General features: G+C 38.5%; 1 protein-coding gene across 1 annotated transcript in view; it reads right to left on the minus strand.

The window, feature by feature from the left end:
* CCDC192 (coiled-coil domain containing 192) overlaps positions 1 to 20,636 on the minus strand; it is a 175,914-nt gene that overhangs the window by 64,117 nt on the left and 91,161 nt on the right. The window contains exon 5 of the mRNA XM_041762489.1: positions 2,666 to 2,798. Within this exon, the coding sequence (XP_041618423.1) occupies positions 2,666 to 2,798 (133 nt within the window). The remainder of the gene's footprint in view (positions 1 to 2,665; positions 2,799 to 20,636) is intronic.

Genomic DNA, 20,636 nt, shown 5'->3' on the forward strand with positions numbered 1-20,636 from the left:
GCCCTGTATTTCTAGTGGGAACTGCCAGTCAGAACCTTCTTTTCCACTCTGATTTCCCTCTACCCCACCCCCAGCGGCAGGTGCATGACTGAAGCCTGTCCAACCATAGTTCCTCACCTCTGGCCACAGACTGGTTCATGTCCTCACATGGGTGCCCAACCCAAGCCAGGACAGAGTGCTTTATTGTACTTTTTATAACTGGAGTTAGTGGAAAAATGCTTTCTTTTCTCTCTGGAGGGAAGATGAGGGCAGCCCATAGTTGCTAATGGCCATGTTTCCAGTCTCTTCTGACATCTCACTTGAGAGAATGAAGTCTCAATGAAGAGAGAAGCAGAGATGAGAGACAGTGTTCTGACGGTATCTGAGACTGTATCCACTGGACTATATAGCTCATAGCATGCCCTTTCTTAGTTTGTTTACACTTGTGCCGATAAATCACCCTTTCTCCTTAAGCTGTTATGACTGGGACATCTGTCATTTGCAAACAGAGATCTGAGAACTGAAAACAAACATTTTATAAAAGGACACAAGATAACTAGGGGAAGGGTGTTGTTCTAGTCTAGGAATGTGTGTGTGGGAGGTGGGTCAGTCTTATTTGTTGTGTGGTTAAATGGAGGTCATTGTGTGTTAAAGTTACCAACATCTTTGCAGGCTTTACTTTCAAGTGTATTGAGAGGTAGGACAAGGTGACCAAAGTCTCTGAGAATGAAAACTAATATGACTCTGGGGCCACAAGTACTTTAACAATCTCTTGAGCTATTGAATTCAGGTTGAGGAAAGTGGGAGCAAAGGCAGAGCAAGAAAGTGCAATTATTTAAGTCAGTTCAGTTTTCCACCAAATAAGAGAAGCAACATATAGGTCCAAAGAGTCACTGTTTTCATCCATAAATGACCTTAGAATACCTGTCTTTATTTAAATTTATATCTATTCACCATACGTTAGGGTTTTATATTTTTTTCTGTACTGGTAGCTTTAAGAAAAAACAACAAATATAGAGAGAAAATAGACAAAGAAGGTGGGATTTCATGTTTTCTAAGCACTCTCAAATCATTAGAGTCCTGGTACTTCTGTGTTATTTTAATTTTGGCGTACTAAAATATCAAAGGGACAAAATTGTTATTAGGCAGCGAATGATACTTTTGTCAACAATGAGATTTATATACCTTGCAATAAGATCTTTTATTCACTAGATTCAAAATAGGGTTGAGAAGTTGAAAGCTTCTCTCAGGTGAACTAGAGAACTTTCTCCAAAGTGATGTACAATCATTATCAGCTTCTAGTTATGCAACTATCTTGAAATCTGGCTATGATGCCCTAGAATAAAGACCTTTAAATGGATAATATCCTTGGATGGATTTTATTCTCTAACTTTTCATGGTGGTAAAAGTCAATTCATAAGTTATCATTATATTCTGTGGGAGAGAAAAACAAATTGCCCTTCCGCATGTGTTTCAAGATGACCGTGTTACGTGCCATTTCAACCCTGGGAAAGTGCTATTCAAAATAGAAAATTAATAGCAAACTCATTTTAAAGGTTTACCATGTGGCCAGGATGCTGGATGTGTCTCACTCCTTGAAGCCACCACATCGCCTACCTTCTCCTCCTCCATTTATTTCCACGATCCTCCTCTTTTTCCAGAATTATTCATGAGTAATAAAGGAAGCCAGAGTAAGAATAATGGCATATTTCTGGCTTTATAAGAGTGCCACACATGAGAGGAAGGCATTTATCCAGAGGACCACAGTTTTCTGAGGGATTCACCAGGCAGAACGAGGCTTGCTCGCTGCTGTTGAGCAGGAATGAAATAGCCTGCTGTGTTGGAGGTACGCAGACATACTGGGTAGGGTAAGTGGCTGTCTGGAGGCGGACTGCCTAGGTGTTGCTCACACTTGTCTAACCTGGGGCAAAGTAATCAACATCCCTAAGCCTCCGCTTATTCTTCTGGAATCCATAAATGTACTTACTTCAGAGGCTCTTCTGAGAATTAAATACATGTGAAGTGCTTAGCAAATGCCTGGCACATAGTTTTGAATGTTAACTCGTATCATTCCTAATGAGGACAGTCTGAGGGGTTTTCCTTCCCGAATGTGTGTTGATAGTCCCTTAGAGAAGACTTGTTCAAAAATCCAAAAAAAATCACTAACATTTTTCTGAATCACCCAGATAGCATCCTCACCCAGCCTTCCCTGCTTGGTCCTGGCTCGTTTGTTGGCCCTGTGTTAAAACGCTCACTGTTTAGCTTCCTGTGCCTGCCTGAGCAAACAAGCCTGTCCACACTTGGAGACAAACTCCACTCCTCACTCCACTCCAGAGCTTCATCCCTCACTTCTTCCTTAGACTCTGCCCTGCCCTCACTGCCACCCAGCTTGTGCAAAGACACTTATCAGGTCTATTTAGCCCAGCTCCTCAGCTTCAGGAACCTCAGTTGCTCTAAAGGACCTCTTCTTCATTCTCAACCTCACTTAACAGTGAAAGTGAACCCAGCCAGGAGTCAGTAATTGGTGTAATGCCACTGTTCATGTGGAATGGAGGTCAGGCCAGGCCAGGCCAGGCCAGCATGGCTGCCTGGCACCAGAGCCCCGCTTTTTGCTCTGTTGCCAGTAAAACTGTATACCTCACACAGGATGGAAGCCAGTGTGCAACTGTCACATGGTAATACTGACCTCTAGGGGCTGGCTTCCCTTCACATAGAGTCCTTATCTTCTCATTGAGTTCCAGGACTGTGATGGCAGCCTCTTGCTTCGCTGTTGCCAAATCAGTTTGCAGCTTTTTCAGTTTCCTTTTGTGCTTTAGTTTCTTGAAAAAATAAGAGTTTCTGTCACTAGAGACAGATGCATCAAAGGAATAAAAAGAACTAATGAAGTCTGAACAAACATGGCCTTTGAAGCCCAGCTTTGATTAACTGTTCCCTGTTTATCAAGCTTGAATCCTTTCTGTGGTCTGTGGAACCGAGTGCATGTGCTCCTGTCAAAGCATTCCAATACCTAGCAACCAAAGCCACTCTCTACATCAGGGTATCTTTTACCCTCTCTAAGGGTTTTAATATGCATCTGAACTTTGTATTTTGGTTGCTTATAATAGAGGCAGTTAGAAAGCAACTCTAGTCAGTGGCTGGCATTTTACACTGAGGTGTTAATGCCTAAAAGTGTCTGATTTTTTTTTTCCCAGTCTGTAAGAAAACTCACGTGAAAGAGGGAGCCTCTTTCAGAGAGACTTTCTTCCGTGTCGTTTTCCATTCTGACACCATAAAGGTTTGTGTTCAAATAATCTCTGAAGAGTGGGATGCTACCATGAAATGCTGATATTTACAGATATTTACTGTGGCATCTGTATAGGGAAAGTGGTCAGGAGTACAAATCACTAAGCAATAGAAGATAGGAATTGCTTGCTATAAAATAGTCTGATTTTTGACAATGAAACCTTTGAACTACTTTAGGAAGTTGTTGCCTAACCAAAGGATTCACCTGGAGACTTTATAACTGTCAAAATTAGATTTATCTATCATTGCAGAAAAACTGTCTGTTGTGAAAAGTGTTGTATTTACACTTGTGTTGCTGCCTTTCCACTGAAGAGCTCACTTTGCCAAGTCTTTGTGGATGGGTAATTAGGAAGCCCAGAAAATAAATGACTAACATTTCTTATCAGACATAAATCTTGAGATAGGGAAAGGAATGGTTTTTGTACATCAGGGGAAACTTTAGGTAGCAGGGAATCTTTTTTTTTTTTTTTTTTTTTTTTTTTTGTGAGTAAAACCAGTAAAATCAGTTCATCAAAGATGGGATTATATAGACATAGATAACCCCATTTTAAAGACAGGTTGTCTTTCAGACCAGAGCAGGATTAGGATTTCATGAAAGCTGAATTAATGCCATACATGTGGCTAAAAAAGAATGTTATTCGAATGATAATGGTAGTCATGGAACTTCTTTAAAGGGAGTTGGAGGGGTAGACTGGCATGGTTCAACAACAGAGTGCAGATAAGAGGTGCCCTGATCCACACAACATGAGTTTCTGGTCTGCTCAGCAGTTCTCTTAGAGTGTAGTAGCTAGTATTCACATATTCATTTCATCTTTGTACTAATTATAAAGCACCCCTTTGGTGTCAGGCATAGTGCTGGCCAGCTGTTGAAAAATCAATGCTGATAAGGCTCCATACCAGTAAGACCTTCTTTTTTTTTTAATTTTTTTTAAAAATTTATTTATGATAGTCATACAGAGAGAGAGAGAGAGGCAGAGACACAGGCAGAGGGAGGAGCAGGCTCCATGCACCAGGAGCCCGACGTGGGATTCGATCCTGGGTCTCCAGGATCGCGCCCTGGGCCAAAGGCAGGTGCCAAACCACTGCGCCACCCAGGGATCCCCAGTAAGACCTTCTTTACTGAGTTTCTGTTCACCAAAACCCTTCACCATCTGGCTGGTCCTGTAGATTAGTTCAGAGAGAAATGGAGTTGATCAAGAAATATCTGGGCCTGGGTATTTGATAGCTAGCTGTATTTCCCATAGTAAACTATAAGGTTGGCATGCTCATCCATACCACCCTCTCTTGTAAGTTGCTTTGTGCCGGCTCATTCCTGAGGATCTCGTCCATCCCAGGCCTGAGGTGATAATGTCGTTGAGGCCCTGTGTGATCTTCAGTGTCCTTTCCTGATGCTACTTCAAGACAGTCCCTAGCATCTGGGTGGCTCAGTGGTTGAATGTCTACCTTTGGCACAGGATGTGATGCTGGGGTCCTGGGATCGAGTCCCGGATCAGTCTCCCTGCAAGCGCTGCTTCTCCCTCTGCCTATGTCTTTGCCTCTCTATGTCTCTCATGAATGAATGAATAAAATCTTTAAAAAAAAATACTGTCCATGCTCAGACTTTTCAAATTTTGTTATTATCATGTAGAACTTTGGGGCTAGAATGTGGGAGGAGTGATACAGAGGGAAAGAGTGGCAAAGGGATTTGGAAGAGAGCGCTAACTAAAAGTATCAGAAAAGAACCAAAAACAGTAACAGCATGCAAATTGACACATTAGGGTAAGTGTGTGGATGAATGCACTCTACATGGACATACGTAAAAAAGTAAGATGGGATGATGGGTGGAAAGAGATATTGATCGGTGATGTGGTAATGGTGTCTAGTTATTAAGTATGTGGGTATTTACTATAAAATTCTTTCAGCTTTTCTGTGTTGGAAATCTTGTTTAATGCAATATTGAAAGGAGTAGGCACAGAAGACTGCCTTTCTTTACATTGCTTGTCTTTTAATTCTTAATAGATGGTATTCACCTTCTTTTCAGAATGTGTTATAATGCAGATCAGTATTTTTCTGGAAACTTTTCTCAAAGTAGGCATTGATAGTCATAAAGAAAAGCAAAAACTAAAAACAACTTGGAGAGATTTGGTGAGGTGGCCTCTGGGAACTGGGGTGGTGTCACCAAGGAAAAGCCTTATCAAGCTACATTTCTCTTTCAATAGGATGACTGGATGGATAGAATAATTTGATGGATATGTCTTAATATAAAGATGTGATGATTCTTAATGCCAGTTAAACATTTCAGCTTTTCAGTTAAAAAAACTTAATTCCTTTAAAGAAAAAAAATTAAATTTCCAGGGGCCTCAGTGGCTCAATCAGTTAAGCATTTGACTCTTGGTTTAAGCCCCTTTTTGAGCCCTTCATCCGGCACCATGCTTTGCAGGGAGTCTGCTTGGGATTCTCTCTCTACCACCCCCTACTCACACACTCTCTCTGTCTCTCTCTAAAATAAGTAAATGAATCTTAAAAAAAAAAATTCCAATTTCCAGACCACCTTTTTGTCTTTCTCTTGTGGTGATCATATATTTTGCCTTTTTTATTGTTATAATATTTGTCTTATGATCTAAGAAAGAAACTGAGGATATTTGTTTGGAGAGGACAGTATACAGGGGAGTTACAGTATCTGACTTCAGTAATCTAAGGTACTATTTAAGAGGAGAGGAAATTGAGTTAAACAGTATTATTCTAGATACCATGGGGAACAACAGGTATAAAATGCAAGAGGAGGCAAATTTTGGCACAGCATGAGAAAGCACCCTCCAACAATCAGAGCTGCATTCATAACAAGATAGGATGGGTCCTGTCAAAGGCCTCCTGCTCTGGAAATGATCAAGCAAAGGCTGGATGAACATCTTCAGGCAGGCCCATAGTAACCTCTGGGACCTAGGTCAAGAGGTAATTAGAGGTCTGGTTTACCCCCAATTCTTTCCACCTCTGGCTTCCTCCAGCTTCTGAGGGGCACAGCACATGCATGAATGGACACCTCAGCCCTCAGAGTCTCTAAAGTGGGTACAGTTTTCAGGGACCCCTTAAAAATAACTCTTGAATTAGTGAGATGTTGCATAAGAAGGTAAAAGAGGCCCCCAGGGCCCTCATAACCCAAGGATAACGTGACTCAAAATGTGCAAACTTTATTATTTAGCTATAAGGAAAGGGGAAGGGAAATTTAGATTGAAGTTAAAAATTGAATAAAGAACCTAAATTGATTGTTAAGATTTCTGTGGGGACCTTTTGGTTATTCAGATAAATTTTAAAAGAGTTTAACATCTTTTTTTTTTTTCTTCCTTTTCTTCAGACAGAACTGCTGTATGCCATGAATTCATAGCTCTAACCTAGCCCTTTGGGCATTTCTAAAAATTCAGTTTGCCAACATGTTTTTTATTAGTCATAGACATCAAATGATTTCAGCAATGATAATATTTTCCTTTGCTTTTTTGGCTTTCTATAGCCAGGCAACCTAAGTGTTGTACTTGAACCTAATGGAGTCTGTTGTTGTCTCCTTAGTAACTAGGAACTCCTCTCCATGATTACTGAAAGGAGAGGAAGGCTTTATAGCTTGGAGGTAAATTCCTATTACCTTGCTCTTTTCCTACTTCTCCTACAGGGTAGACCGAGGGAGGAAATCATGTACTCATGCAATGTTTTGAAAAGGAAATATCTATCCATATCACATTGCTGAATAGCTTGCATTATACCAAGTCATCGGGAATTAGAAACTGTCAGGGAACTATTTATAGATGAGTTACAACACAAAGTTGCCAGCATTGTTTAAAATTTCTTGGTCTTTCCACACACTTTGAACTGTGGCCTCAGATTCTGAGGCTGGGCTTTGTCAACTATTGGCCATGAGAAATTGGGCTGGGCATATGACACTTCCAGGCCCTTGATCCCATATCATATAACACATAAATGACATACTCATACTTTGTGACATACACATAAATGGCAGTACCTAGTACTATGTTTGCCAAGGAGAGGATAGATCTTTCTGTTTTATCATTATTCCTTGAAACACATCAGGGAAACTCTCAACCCTCCCTTAAAAATACTAAAGTATCTTTTCTAAAGATGTCTTAATCACACTTTAGAAAATGAAATCTGTACTTCATTGAAAGCAAGATTTCTCTTTTTTCAAGATTGGACTTGTTTTCTTTCTTTCTCCTTCCCCATCTTCTACCAATTCCTCCCCCTTTTCCTTCTCCAAAATTAAGCTTTCTGCAGAACTACATTGATCTCCTCCTCACTTTGTATGGGTAGACAACACTTAATGTCCTGAAAACAGAGATGCAAATAGCCTTGATCAAATCTCCTGCCAGAGCTGGCCTGATGCCTGGCAAAGTAGGTGGCTGCCTCTGTGGAATGATGTGAGGAACTTCCTAAAGCCCTACCTCTTAATGCCTGTGGCATCTGTGGCAGGCTTGCTGGAGCATAGCTTCTTCCCACCTTGTCTGAAATCCACCCCATTCAGCCTACCCTCTTTACAAAACAGAAATATTTATGTATTTGTTACATAAATAACAAAGACAGGTTTTGTCTCCAGAGGGCCACGGATAAAATGCTTACTACGAAGGAAATATAAGAGAATTTGATTTGAATACAGAACATATAAGCAGATTTCTCCTTTCATTTCTTTTCTAATAGTCCATTGTTAATAATAAAACTAATAAAAGTGATAGTAGCTTTTGGATACAACTTGGCTTGAAAAATCAATTTCACATCTCTTACTTTGTTTTATATTTATGCTATCCTTGGGTATATATTTTAGAAGTCCAGGAATGACAAATATATGCCTCATAGCTTACTTTCTACTCCACAGTAGGCTTTTGATTTCGGGATTCTTTTACCCTGGCTTGCCTACTTGGCTTCACCATCCTTAGTCCACACTCCCAGCAGCCACTGCTCATTGATAATACCTAATTGTTATTTATGATCCTGGATCTATTTTATAGGTGAGAGAGTTGAAGGCTCAGAGAACTTGAGCAGACCATGGTAACCATGATCTCTTAGAAAGTAAGTAGCTGAATTGACTTGAACCGAGTTTAATTCCAAAGGCTGATTTTTCTTCCCAGTGGCAGCATAAAGCTTTACTAATCAATAGCACTATTACTTTGTTAAATTACTTAAAGCTAACTTTTGATAGAGTGTGAATTGCTCTAATTAGGAGAAGCAGAAAGGCAATAAACCAGACTTGGTTATAAAATAGCAACACTGAAGCATGGTGGTGAGACACTTGCAGCCTGGCTTGCCATGATCTTGCTATATATAGAACCTAAGAAATAAAGCAAAGTTCTGATGAACCCAGCTAAGAGCTATCTGTGCCAGGTGTCTTAATTTCTCTCATCAGAGGGTCTGGAATTGATCCTGTTGATTGTGGCCATTCTGTTCAATCCTCTAAGGTGACAAATCAGATGAAACCTTCTTATATAACACCTTAAGTGAAAAACCAAGCACCTAAGCAAAATGCAGGGATGCCTGGGGGGCTCAGCAGTTGAGCATCTGCCTTCAGCTCAGGGTGTGATCCAGAGAGGTCTGGGGATCGAGTCCCACATTGGGCTCCCTGCATGGAGCCTGCTTCTCCCTCTGCCTATGTCTCTGCCTCTGTCTCTGTGTCTCTCATGAATAAATAAAATCTTAAAACAACAACAACAACAGCAACAAAAAAACCCAAAAAAACAAAATGCAGCCTAGTCTTCTTTCATTTAATAAGGTCTTTGGGGGAATTGTTAAAACACAAACCTTTAGACTTCATCTCCAACTTGACCAAGAGTTGAGCCTCTCACAGGACCACTGTTGACATTTCACGACCAATAGTCAGACTTTGGAAATCACAGCTGATCCTCTTCAGCTCTTTGCAGTATCCCTTCCATTTGAGTAGCTTATTTTATGTTACTACATGCTATAGAAATAAATTTTAATTCTGTTCCCTATACCCAGGAAGTGTGGAATTTCTAATAAAAAGAAAACAAAATCCTAGTAACTAGACAGATATCTTGACTCACTAAAGGAGAGGAGTTTACCTATAGTTGGAGCCAAGTCTCAGTTCTTTCCCTCTATGGGATAAATAATTATTAGAGACAGAGGCGGGGTTTGCCAGTAGATGTCCTAGTTTCCAGAAATGTCTGTGTAAGTGTTTATGTAAGACAAGTTACAAATTAATACAAGATAAAAAGATAACTTACACTTGGAGTGAATTCCAATGGTAAGATAGACGTTTCTAACAATAGAACGTTCAATAGTTGGAATTTATTGCCCTAAAAGACCATAAGTGGCCCTTCTTTCCATGTAGTATACAGATTATTATTGGAAATGTTCCAGAGAGAAGCTAATACTAACCACCTATGCTATGCCTGGCATAGTTCTGAGAAGTTGATGCTTACTAGCTAATTTCATTTTTGTAGCAACTCAATGAAGTAGAACTACTATTAATTCCATTTTTAGATTGCAAACACTGAAGCCTCAAATTCAGATTTTCTGACTCTTCATTTCAATGTTTGTGGGTTCCCCCACACATTATATCATGTTGCTCTTTGGCCATACAAGCTGAAGGGCCATGAAACAGGCATGTGATTGGAAATGGGCATAATAATTAAAATCCCTGAAGTTTAAGATCCCAATGTCAAAAATAATTATCTAGGCAGGCAGCCTTCCCTTAAATCCCTCTTCACACAGAGAGCTGGGAAGGACTGGATTCAGGTCACCTATACACACATATTGGGATTACATTTGATAGAAGGCAGAGTTGCTAGGTTATTGAGATCCCGCTCACTTCAAAGAAATGAACTGGACCAATGTCTACCGGTCCACTTGCCCTCATATAGAACTAAAATATCAGTATTCAAACAAACTCATTCTTAAGATTAAGGGGTACCGCCAACAAGCTTTTTTTTGAGTGTGAATGTAACCCTGCCTCATTCTTCTTACCCAGTCAGTACACATTAATCAGGCTGACCGCCAAGGCTTTTGAAAAAGAAAGAACCTACAGTCCCAACATTGCAATAAATAAGTTTTCATATTGGCAGAGCACAGAACAAAACCAAGTGTTCAATAGGTCACTCTCAAAAAGAAAATGTAGCTAGTGCTTGCTAAAGCCAAATCCAGTTTTTAGTCTTACAATCTCAAATCACACCCTGAGAAGAGAAAGAGGAATACATTGTCACATCTAACAAAACCTACCAGGAAGATGTTTCCCAGTCCAATCTTCCCTGGGGACAGAGAGAACCCAAAGGCCCAAAGCTGTATATGAAGCAATTTTAGTTTCCCAGCCCCACCTCTACCAGTATTGGTGTCATTGGCAAACTGCTCTAAAAAGTGATGTGGGTGGAAGAACACAGAAACCAGAGGACAGAGTATATAGGTAGGGAAGAAAGAATTCCCATGTCTGCCTTGTGAAAGTACTGCTAAGCTCTTCTAACATGACTTTAAAAATGACGAAAAGCCTCTTCTCTGCAAAGACTTTATAATTGGGCAGATACTTGTTTTTGCTTTGTTTTGTTTTGTTCTGTGCCCAGAACTCCTTTTGAACTTGACTAAGGCTGCCCTCTGGGAGGAAGTCAGCAGCTATTGGCCATCTGTGACTTACCTTGAATCATAAAGCAAAGGCATGTGTTTGAAGACTGGAAAATTGAGATGCTGAAACACCAAGGTGCTTAAATCACCTTGGAGGGTTTTCTGGTGCAGTAAAGAGAACCTAATAAGTTAACCTTCTCAGTAAATATATCTCTCCTTCAGAAATCCCACTATGCCCTGAAAGCAAAGCAATTATAGGGGATGCAAGCTCAGTGAGTATAAGAGCTGGCCTTCAGACAACCTCAAAAATGATAAAGAACTCTAAATGGAAGAAAGGAAAATAATCATAAGAGGAGAAATGATTCTGATGTAGCATGAAAAAGCCTTGTACAGTATATAAGAGAAATTGGAGAGAGCAGTTTGTCCACCTAGGAAGTTTTCTGCAATATGTATCCTCTCCAATGGAATACAATATTTAAAAAACTGTTGCTTTCTGGGGCACCTCAGTGGCTCAGTTGGTTGAACATCTGCCTTCAGCTTATCATGATCTTTGGGTCCTGAGTTGCACATCAGGTTCCCTGCTCAGCAGGGAAGCTGCTTCTCCCTCTCCTTCTCCCTTGGCCCCTCCCCGCCCCCTGGCTCGTGTTCTCTCTCACTTTCCTAAACAAACAAACAAACTTTTTTTTTTCAAACAAACTTGAAAAAAAAAAAAAACTACTGCTTTCTTAATGCAGACTTGAAACAATTTTACAGCAGAAACTTTTTTTTTTTTTTTGAAGATTTACTTATGGGGGGAGGCAGAGAGAGAGGGAAAGAAGCAGACTCCCCACTGGGTATGGAGCCCCACAGGGCTCAATCTCACCACCCTAAGATTATGATCTAAGTCAAAATTAAGAGTCGGATACTTAACTGGCTGAGCCACCCAGACACCCCATATAACAGATACTTCTAAGTGTAAGTGAAATGAACCTGATTTCATGTAAAAAAAACCCTCTATTTATAATGTTAAAACTAAAAAAATGAATACATCGCTAGTGTTTTTTACATTGTTGAGTGGCATGACATTAATTAATGTCATTACTGCCATCATTATCTTAGAATCTTTACTCTTTAGAACTTCTGAGACAGCAGTTCTTAATTATTGAGCATAAATCTTTATAGTAATATTAGTTAGTTGAATATTATATAGCTGCAGTTAAATGAGTAATTTGTTTATTCTCTAATTTTTCAATTGCTTTAATTTGGAAACAAACGTAGTTTCTTAATGGCTAAAAACCTCAAGTCAAGCTTCCCCCTAAGAAAATTTAAAGTGTGCAATCAGGTTCATTGCAAGCAATGTTTGACAGTTAATTTGATTAGGGACATATAAATGCATGTGGAAAAATTACCAGAAATTAAGCCTTGAACTTGGCTCCTATCTCAAGATGTGATTTGCTTTTTGACTCTTTTACAAAAAAAAAAAAAAGATTCACTTGAATATTAGACTAATTGGGCAATATAAAATCAAGGCAATGGAATAAGTTGAAGCAGATGGTGGGAAGTCACAACCATCTAGTACGACTGAGCCACAAAACCAGAACCAATGATATATAGTCTGCTAGTCTGCCTACATTGAAACCAAATACTTTTATTTTTTTTAATATTTTATTTATTTATTTATTTGAGAGAGAGACAGTGAGAGCATGAGCAGGTGGTAGGGGGAGGTGGCAGAGGGAGAAGCAGACTCACCACCAAGCAGGGACCCAGATGTGGGGCTTAATCCCAGGATCCTGGGATCATGACCCAAGCCAAAGGCAGATGACCAATCAACTGAGCCACTCAGGCACCCCCAAATACTTTTATTTAGAACATCAGATAATGCTTAACAGTTCTTTTATTATTGCTACTCTAAAAATTCTCTTTTCTGACTTTCTTCTTTTCAGCCAATCACTGTATTGTTAGTCCTATTGTAAAAACAGACTCAGATGGTATAGCAAGAATCACTAAACCTGTGTCCTGGACTTTAATTAGAAAAACCAAGTTCCTCAAGATACTAGAGATACAAAGCAAAACACAGTTGGTAATGAAATAAATTACATATAGTCCTGATGACACCTATAAATATAACCCAGTGATTAAAACTGAACTACCTTGAAGTTCATATGCCTATGAGTTGCAAGGCAAGGTCACTTTGGTGGTCTGATTGCAAAGACATTTTGTCTTCACTTCTGTTCACATTCATGCTATCTTATGAATGTGTACTGAGGATGCATGTGTAGTAGACAGCATTTTATCTAATGATGGTGACATCGTAGTCTGTGTCTATTTGATGACAAGAAAACCATATTTCCAATACTGCAACAAAATCACTCTTCTTTTCTTAGCTAAAACCTTATAATCTGACAATGTTTACCTAGTCTTTCCCTTGGGGTCTTCCTGCAGTTCCTGTCCTTCACCACTGCGGCAACCTATACCATTAACCCTTAAAGATGACGGAAGAAATAGCAGTGGTTTGACACATCTGAAAACTTCCATACCAAAAGGTGTCAGTCATTCTCTGGGGAGGGAACTTTGCAACATTTGCAACCTAAATCCGGTTTCATTACTCATACACAAAATTGCACCTGTGACTTTAGTTAAACATTTTTGTCTTGTCCTTCTCCACTGTTTACAGAAGCTGTCTTATCCATGTCACAAAACCACATTTCATAGGCAGAGAGACAAAGATACTTGGATTTATATTTTCAATATTCCTTAGAAAAAGAAATTAATTTCAGAATTTGATCTTCTGTGTAAATGGAGTTATATGCATGCAAGATGGGGTGTAAAGGCATAACCTGATAAAAGAAATATCCAATGCTTGTGGGTAGCATGCAGAGAGTCAGAGAGGGAGGGAATGGCTATGTAGATATTAACTAGTTTCAGATTGCATATTTTAATAAGTCTAGACAAACGTCCTTGCTGTAAAACAAGTCATCAAATATAGATGACTTGGTTTTGTTGGGCTCAGGAGTCTGTCTCTCTTTCACTCTTTCAAAAGATATTTTCTCTAATTCCATTAAGAAAGCTAGCAGCGAAAAGACAGCACATGAAGCTGAAATCTCAAACAGAAATCCAATTATATTTCAGAGTCCTATCTGGTGGACCTCCAAGCCTGTCCCGTTAACACACCCTTGTCTCAGATATGCAATGATAATGGGTAGGGAGGGAAATACGTGGACTGGGCTTAAAGCCACTTGCCTCATCTCTTACTAGTGACTAGTGGTGTCACAACTTCCTAGGGTCTGAGATTGCAAGATTTAGGGATAATCAGATGAGTTGTTCATCAGGAACAGGTTGAAGATGTCCCAAGTTAGACAAATGGTGAGTTGTCTAGTCTGGTCCTGACCCAGAAAAACTTCAGGAGCCATATTTGATCAATTCTGCTTTAGACTGGAACTTTCAAGTCATTGTTAGTAGTAACAATGGGAACAACACTGGTCTGACAGGGAAACACTCAGATCTGGAAATGTCAGGACCCCAGAGATATATACTTGTGACACTCTGGACTGAATCTAATCCTCCCCAGATAAGACTGAGGCTGACTCAGAGCCAGTCAAGCTTCTATAAAACTATCTCGGGAGATACACAAGAAATAAATACTTTCTGACCGTCTGAAAAAATGAATAGTAAATATGGTCCTTAATTTTGTTTATATATCATGTATTAAAGTCAAAATTAACTTCTACTTGGGTTTAATTTCAATTCTATAGCGCCTTATCTAAGCTGACAATATCAAATACTGAGTCTTGGCTTTTCAACTGAGGACATTTTTTTTCTTTTTAATTATGGCAAAAAACACATAGCAAAATTTACCATCATAACCGTTTATAAGTTTACTGTTCAATAGTGGTATGTGTGTGCATTGTTGTGCAACCAACCTCCAGAACTTTTTTATCTTGAAAAACTGATCCCAATTTTCCAAGCACATAATCTACTAAATCTTTTTAGATGAAGACTTTTTCTGGAGGATATGTTTTTCTGACCAGGTTAAATGTTCCAAAGCAGAAAAAAACTTTAAGAGAGGATCCAGCTCATTGGAAAGAGCTGTTTTTCTGGGATTCTCAATAATTCCACAAACATTGTATTATGTGCCAGCATAATAATACAGGCAGATTTTGGGAATACAAAGATAAAACATAATCCCTAGTAAATAACAACCCACCATTTTCCTTCCTTTCAGAACCTGGCAATCACCATTCTACTCTCTGTTTCTGGAAGTTTGACTCCTCTCATACCTCATGTAAGTGGAATCATATAGTATTTGTCTTTTGGTGATTGGCTTATTTCACTTAGTCTAATGTCCTCAAAGTTCATCCATATTGTAGCATGTGACAGGATTTCCTTCCTTTTTCAGGCTGAGTAATATTCCATTATATGCATATATTGAATTTTGCTTGTCCATTCATCCATGGGTAGACAGATGAGCTACTTTTACTTCTTGAGTCTTGCGTGTAAGACGTTTCTTGAAATCATGATCATAGCAATATAATCATTCAATACTTGCTTTTCTTACATGAACTGAAACTTTTTATCTTTTAATTAAGAATTGCATTTTCCTTTTCTAAAAATGTTTACTTTTTGTTTTCATTGTCAACCAAGTACATTGGTTCTAAATTAGGAAGACTTTTAGGAGTCATATCAGATCATACTAAATGATTTTGGTAAGAATTTCTATCACAGATTTCTTTTTTTTTTTTAAGGTTAAATGTTTTATTTTCTTATGCCTCTTTTTTTTAACATTTTATTTTTTAAAATTTAAATTCAAGTAATTAATATATAATGTATTATTGGTTTCAGAGGTAGACATCAGTGATTCATCAGCCTTATACAATACCCAGTGCTAATTACATCATATGCCCTCCTTAATGTCTGTTACCCAGTTACCCCATCTCTCTACCCGTTTCCCTTCCAGTGACCCTCAGTTTGTTTCCTAGAATTAAGAGTCTTTTATTTTTTGTCTCTCTCTGACTTTTTCTTGTTTTATTGCTTTCTCTCTTCCCCAATCTATCATGGATTTCTAAGTTAGAAATCTAATCCTTTTCAATCTTAAAAATAATTTCTTTTATGCCTGACATAGGGCCTTCCCCCCCACCCCTTTTTTTTAATAAAGAAAAGGTCTATACTACCATCAATATAACTTAAAATTTTTTTATTAGGAAATGCAAAATTCCACTGCAGGCAAACTCCTAGAGTCATTAAGCAGATACAACTCAAGAATCCGATAGTCTAAGAAGTGGGTAAAATTTGATAGATATCCAGTAGTTGTTAGCAAAGAAACACATTGGAGAAGATTATTATCAAACAAGCTAATTCAATGATGAGCCTTTATTTCTCTTTCATTGACTTCTCAGAAAGGGGCTGTTAAGTGTTCCCATCCTGTTCTGCGCTTTGACATCTGCACATCAGATCCATCTGAGGAGCTCTTGAATCAGTATATCAGCTCAAGCTTCTCTTCTGGCCTACTCAATCAGAATTTGAGAGAGTTTGGATGTGGAATGGATAATACAGTTTTTAAGCTTTTTGAAGATGGTTCTGATGTGCATATCTATAGAGGTCAATTAGAGAGGTATCTATAGAAAAAGCCAGATGCTGCCCACTAAGGCAGTATGACTGTCCCAAGGACATGTGTATGCTTGTAGACATGAGGGCACTAAGGGAGGTATGAGTGTGAGTTGGGAAGTAGGGATAGCAGCATCTCCAGAAGGTTGCATATGGGGAAGGTTTTGGTAGAGGCTTGGTCCATGTAATATGTCTGCCATTTTTTGATAGATGGCCAATTTCAGAAGAAAGGAATTAATTGGAACAAAGGAATCTCATGTCTGGAAATAATATTATGGGTTGGAAGTGCAGTGAAAGAATGTGTGGGGTGCATCACCTTCCTTCCTTAGGGTAAATATTAAGAGATAGTAATCACAGTACAAAACTGCAACCAAGCCATTCAAAGCTCCAGCACTTCTTCCTTTTTTGGCTTGGAGAAAAAACCAAAAAACAAAACTTTGGTTCTTATTTCATACTCATAATTCATTTGGAACTCCTTCCCAGGTCACAAAAGCTAAGGAAAGCTCCCATTCCTGCTTTCACACTCATTGCATTGTTCAAAATTATTTCAATGACGTTCATAAGCTTCAAAGACATCTAGCAGGAAAGTTTTAAGTTCTGTTCCCAATTCTGTCAACAACACAGTAATCTGAGGCCAGTGCCTCATGTTCACTTTCTCTAATGACAAATGGAATTTTTAAAACCACCTCAGGGTTTACATATGGATGAATTAACTCATCCTAATTAAATGCTTTAAGCCTCAAGTGTTCAAAATGAGATGGAGAACAAAGACAATGAAAAGGATATTTCAAGAAAATCTGTTTTTAGCTTTAAAATTCATATTTTATTTTTCTTGTATAAAAGTAACTCAAGATGTTTTTAAAAAGTAATCATGCTTGTTGAATGCTTTAAATCCCCTAATAATTCCTGTGTGCACTTAACACACACATGCACGCACACGCGTGCACACACACACACAGAGCTAAAAAGAAAAACAAATACCGTTTTTGTGGCATAATATGTCTCAAAGATCTTTGAGGGTTTAGTCTAATTTTGTGCTTTATGGAGGGAAAAATCTTATAGGACCTCAAAATACTTCAACATATCCCAATATATGAAAAAGAGGAATCTAAGTAGTCTGGAAAGGTTTAATGTGGAATATAGTTACTAACCAGTCTTTGCTCGTTTGTATTGTTTCAGTTTATTATTTTTTTCCTATCCCAAACTGGAATCACACTGTGTATATTTTTAAGGAGAGAAAATATTGTATCTAATTGTTTCTTTATTGGTTTTCTCAATCTCTTTATTTTTCATTGGGACTGTTATTACTATTTTCTATGATAGAACAAATGGGGAAAAAACTGTGAATTTGATAAGGAATTATACTAGGAGTGGTATTTCTGTCAACTTGGCAGAGCCAAGAGAGCATATCAACAACAGTTGAACATTTCTACTGGACTGATCCCAATTTTCCAAGCACATAATCTACTAAATCTTTTTAGATGAAGACTTTTTCTGGAGGATATGTTTTTCTGACCAGGTTAAATGTTCCAAAGCAGAAAAAAACTTTAAGAGAGGATCCAGCTCATTGGAAAGAGCTGTTTTTCTGGGATTCTCAATAATTCCACAAACATTGTATTATGTGCCAGCATAATAATACAGGCAGATTTTGGGAATACAAAGATAAAACATAATCCCTTCTCTTTGGAAGCTCTTCTCTTTTGAGAGAAACAGATATATTAAATTCCAGTATAATTTTTTGTGGTGGAGCATGTATAGGGTCCTCTGGATGCACAGAGGAGAGATCTTTCGCCCTTCCTGGAGAGTCAAAGACATTATCGTACAGTTGCCTAGAGGAGATATTACATGATCTGAGTCTTGAAACATGCATAGGATAGGTTCGGAAGAAAGAAGGAGAAGGACAAGGTCATTCCAATATGCACAAGACTAGGGTTCATAAACATTGTCTATATAGGAAACCTCATGAAGTCAAGTTAAAGATAACTGAGATAAAAAGCAGAAGAGATGTAGGATAATGGGTGATTTTCTATATTCTAGGAAGTTTGGCCTTTATCTTGTAGGAAAGAGAAGTATTCTAGGTTTGGGCAAATACATGCTGTAGACAGATCACCATGATGATCTATTTACAATTTTTTAAAAAGATTTTATTTATTCATGAGAGACACACACAGAGAGAGGCAGAGACACGGGCAGATGGAGAAGCAGCCTCCTCTCAGGAAACCTGATATGGGACTCGATCCCTGCATCTTGGGATCATGCCCTGAGCCAAAGGCAGATGCTCAACCACTGAGCCACCCAGGCATCCTGAATGGGTACAATTTTAAGAGAGAAAGTCTAGATGCTGGAATTTCAGTAATGAAATCATTTCAATGGCAATTGATTTAGGGAGTGGAAAGACAAGAATATTTAGGAAGTAAATTGAATTTGAGTAATTGGCTATGTGTTTGTGGGATGATGAGGGTGAGAGAGTGGTAAAAAGCAAAGTATTGAATTCCATAATGCGGTAATTTTCAAACTTCGTGTCTAACTTCCAAACTTTAGTGTCTATAAGATTTACCTAGTGAGTTTATTAAAAATGTGAGTCCAGACTGGTGATCAAGATGACAGATTGGATTGATTTGGGGAAGACACCCTTCCCACACAAGCCGTATGGTAATATAGAAAAATACATTACAGATCTAAAAACATACATACAAAGCCTGAAAGGAGAAATGTGAACTATCTGGGTATTCAAAATGCAATGGAAATTCAAAGCAAGAACTTCTGAATAAGAGTGGATGTGAAGCGCCTACAGGGGTATTGTGAGCAGGCCTAAATCTTAGGGGTGGCAATTATAATGGTCATTTAGGAATGAGAGTCAACCTTTGTAGGCCTTGTGCCTAAAAGGGGCTGGGTTAGGGTACTGCTCTTCTCCTGCATGTAAACTTAAGCTAGGAAGAGTCTTTACATTTGGGAAAAATGCTGAAAATACATCCCTCACTGGAGCAATTTGAATCTCAAATCTGCATTGTGTATGGTATATAGTTCTGATTCATATTTACCTTATCATACAGAAATAGAACCATAAAAAGATAAAAATTGGTTCAAAATTAATGAAACACGAAGAGAGGCAAACTTGGGACTATTAGGAGCTTTCATGGAAACAATCCTACCAAAGGTAAGCTCACAAACTAAAATTACAAAGCACAAAAGATAACTCGTTGCAGTGAGAGAGAGAAAGTGTCAGCATACACAAAAAATAGAATCATACCGAGAAATTATTTTTTTGTTTAAGATTTATTTATTTAAGTGAGAGAGAGGGTGAGTGGGGAGAGAGGCAGAGGGAGAGGGAGGGTGCCTGCTTCCCCTTCCCCCTCTTTCCTTCCCCACCACTTGTGCTCACTTTCTCTCTCTCTCTCTCTCTCTCACACACACACACACACTCTCTCTCTCTCTCCCTCTCAAATAAATAAAATCTTTTAAAAAATAACTGAAAAGTATATATATTAAGCCATAGAATAGATAAAGCAGATAAAAGATCTGACAATTGTGGACACACTAGGTGAAATCATGAGAATCTATAGAAATGAAGAAATAGAAAGTAAGGAAGAATATTTAAGAGATACAGAGTAGGGAGAGGATCTCTAATTTAAGTGTAAGATGCTTTTCAGAAGGAAGGAAAAGAAGATGAGGTGACTTTTATATTTGAGGTAATTTTTGAGGTAAATATCTGAGGTATTTGAGGTAAAATGTGGAGATATTTGAGGTAAAAATGTGGAGAAATTTCCAGAAATGAAGGAAGACATAGTTACTCAGACTTAAAAATTACATTGAGTTCTGGCAGAAAAAGTTTAAAATGGGCATCTTGGGTCCTCCTCCTAAACATTCTAATTTACCAAATATTTATTCAACTTTCAATATTTCATGGCACATCTAGAACCCATTCTTGAAACACACAGTACTCTGACACTCCACTTGGTAAGCTGTGAGCTAGGGCAATAGCTCAGTCATGTGGGTTCAAGGCAAATGGTTTTATTTATCTTAGAGCTATGTGGTCATATTCAAACATTGACAGGAAGGATCTACTTGAGAGGAGTAGTTTCAATATACCAGAAAGCAATGAATAGTTGATATTCTAAGATTCCTGAGATGGTGGGACAAGACTGGTTCCCACACCAGCTGAGTGCTGGCCCTACCTATGTCATGGTAGGAAGGTAGAGTCCTGTCTGATAGTATTTCTAGGATAACTTTTAGCTCTCTGTGATGGATGTAGC

Source organism: Vulpes lagopus, chromosome 7 (assembly GCF_018345385.1).
Source record: "Vulpes lagopus strain Blue_001 chromosome 7, ASM1834538v1, whole genome shotgun sequence".
In the NCBI taxonomy this organism is placed as follows: domain Eukaryota; kingdom Metazoa; phylum Chordata; class Mammalia; order Carnivora; family Canidae; genus Vulpes; species Vulpes lagopus.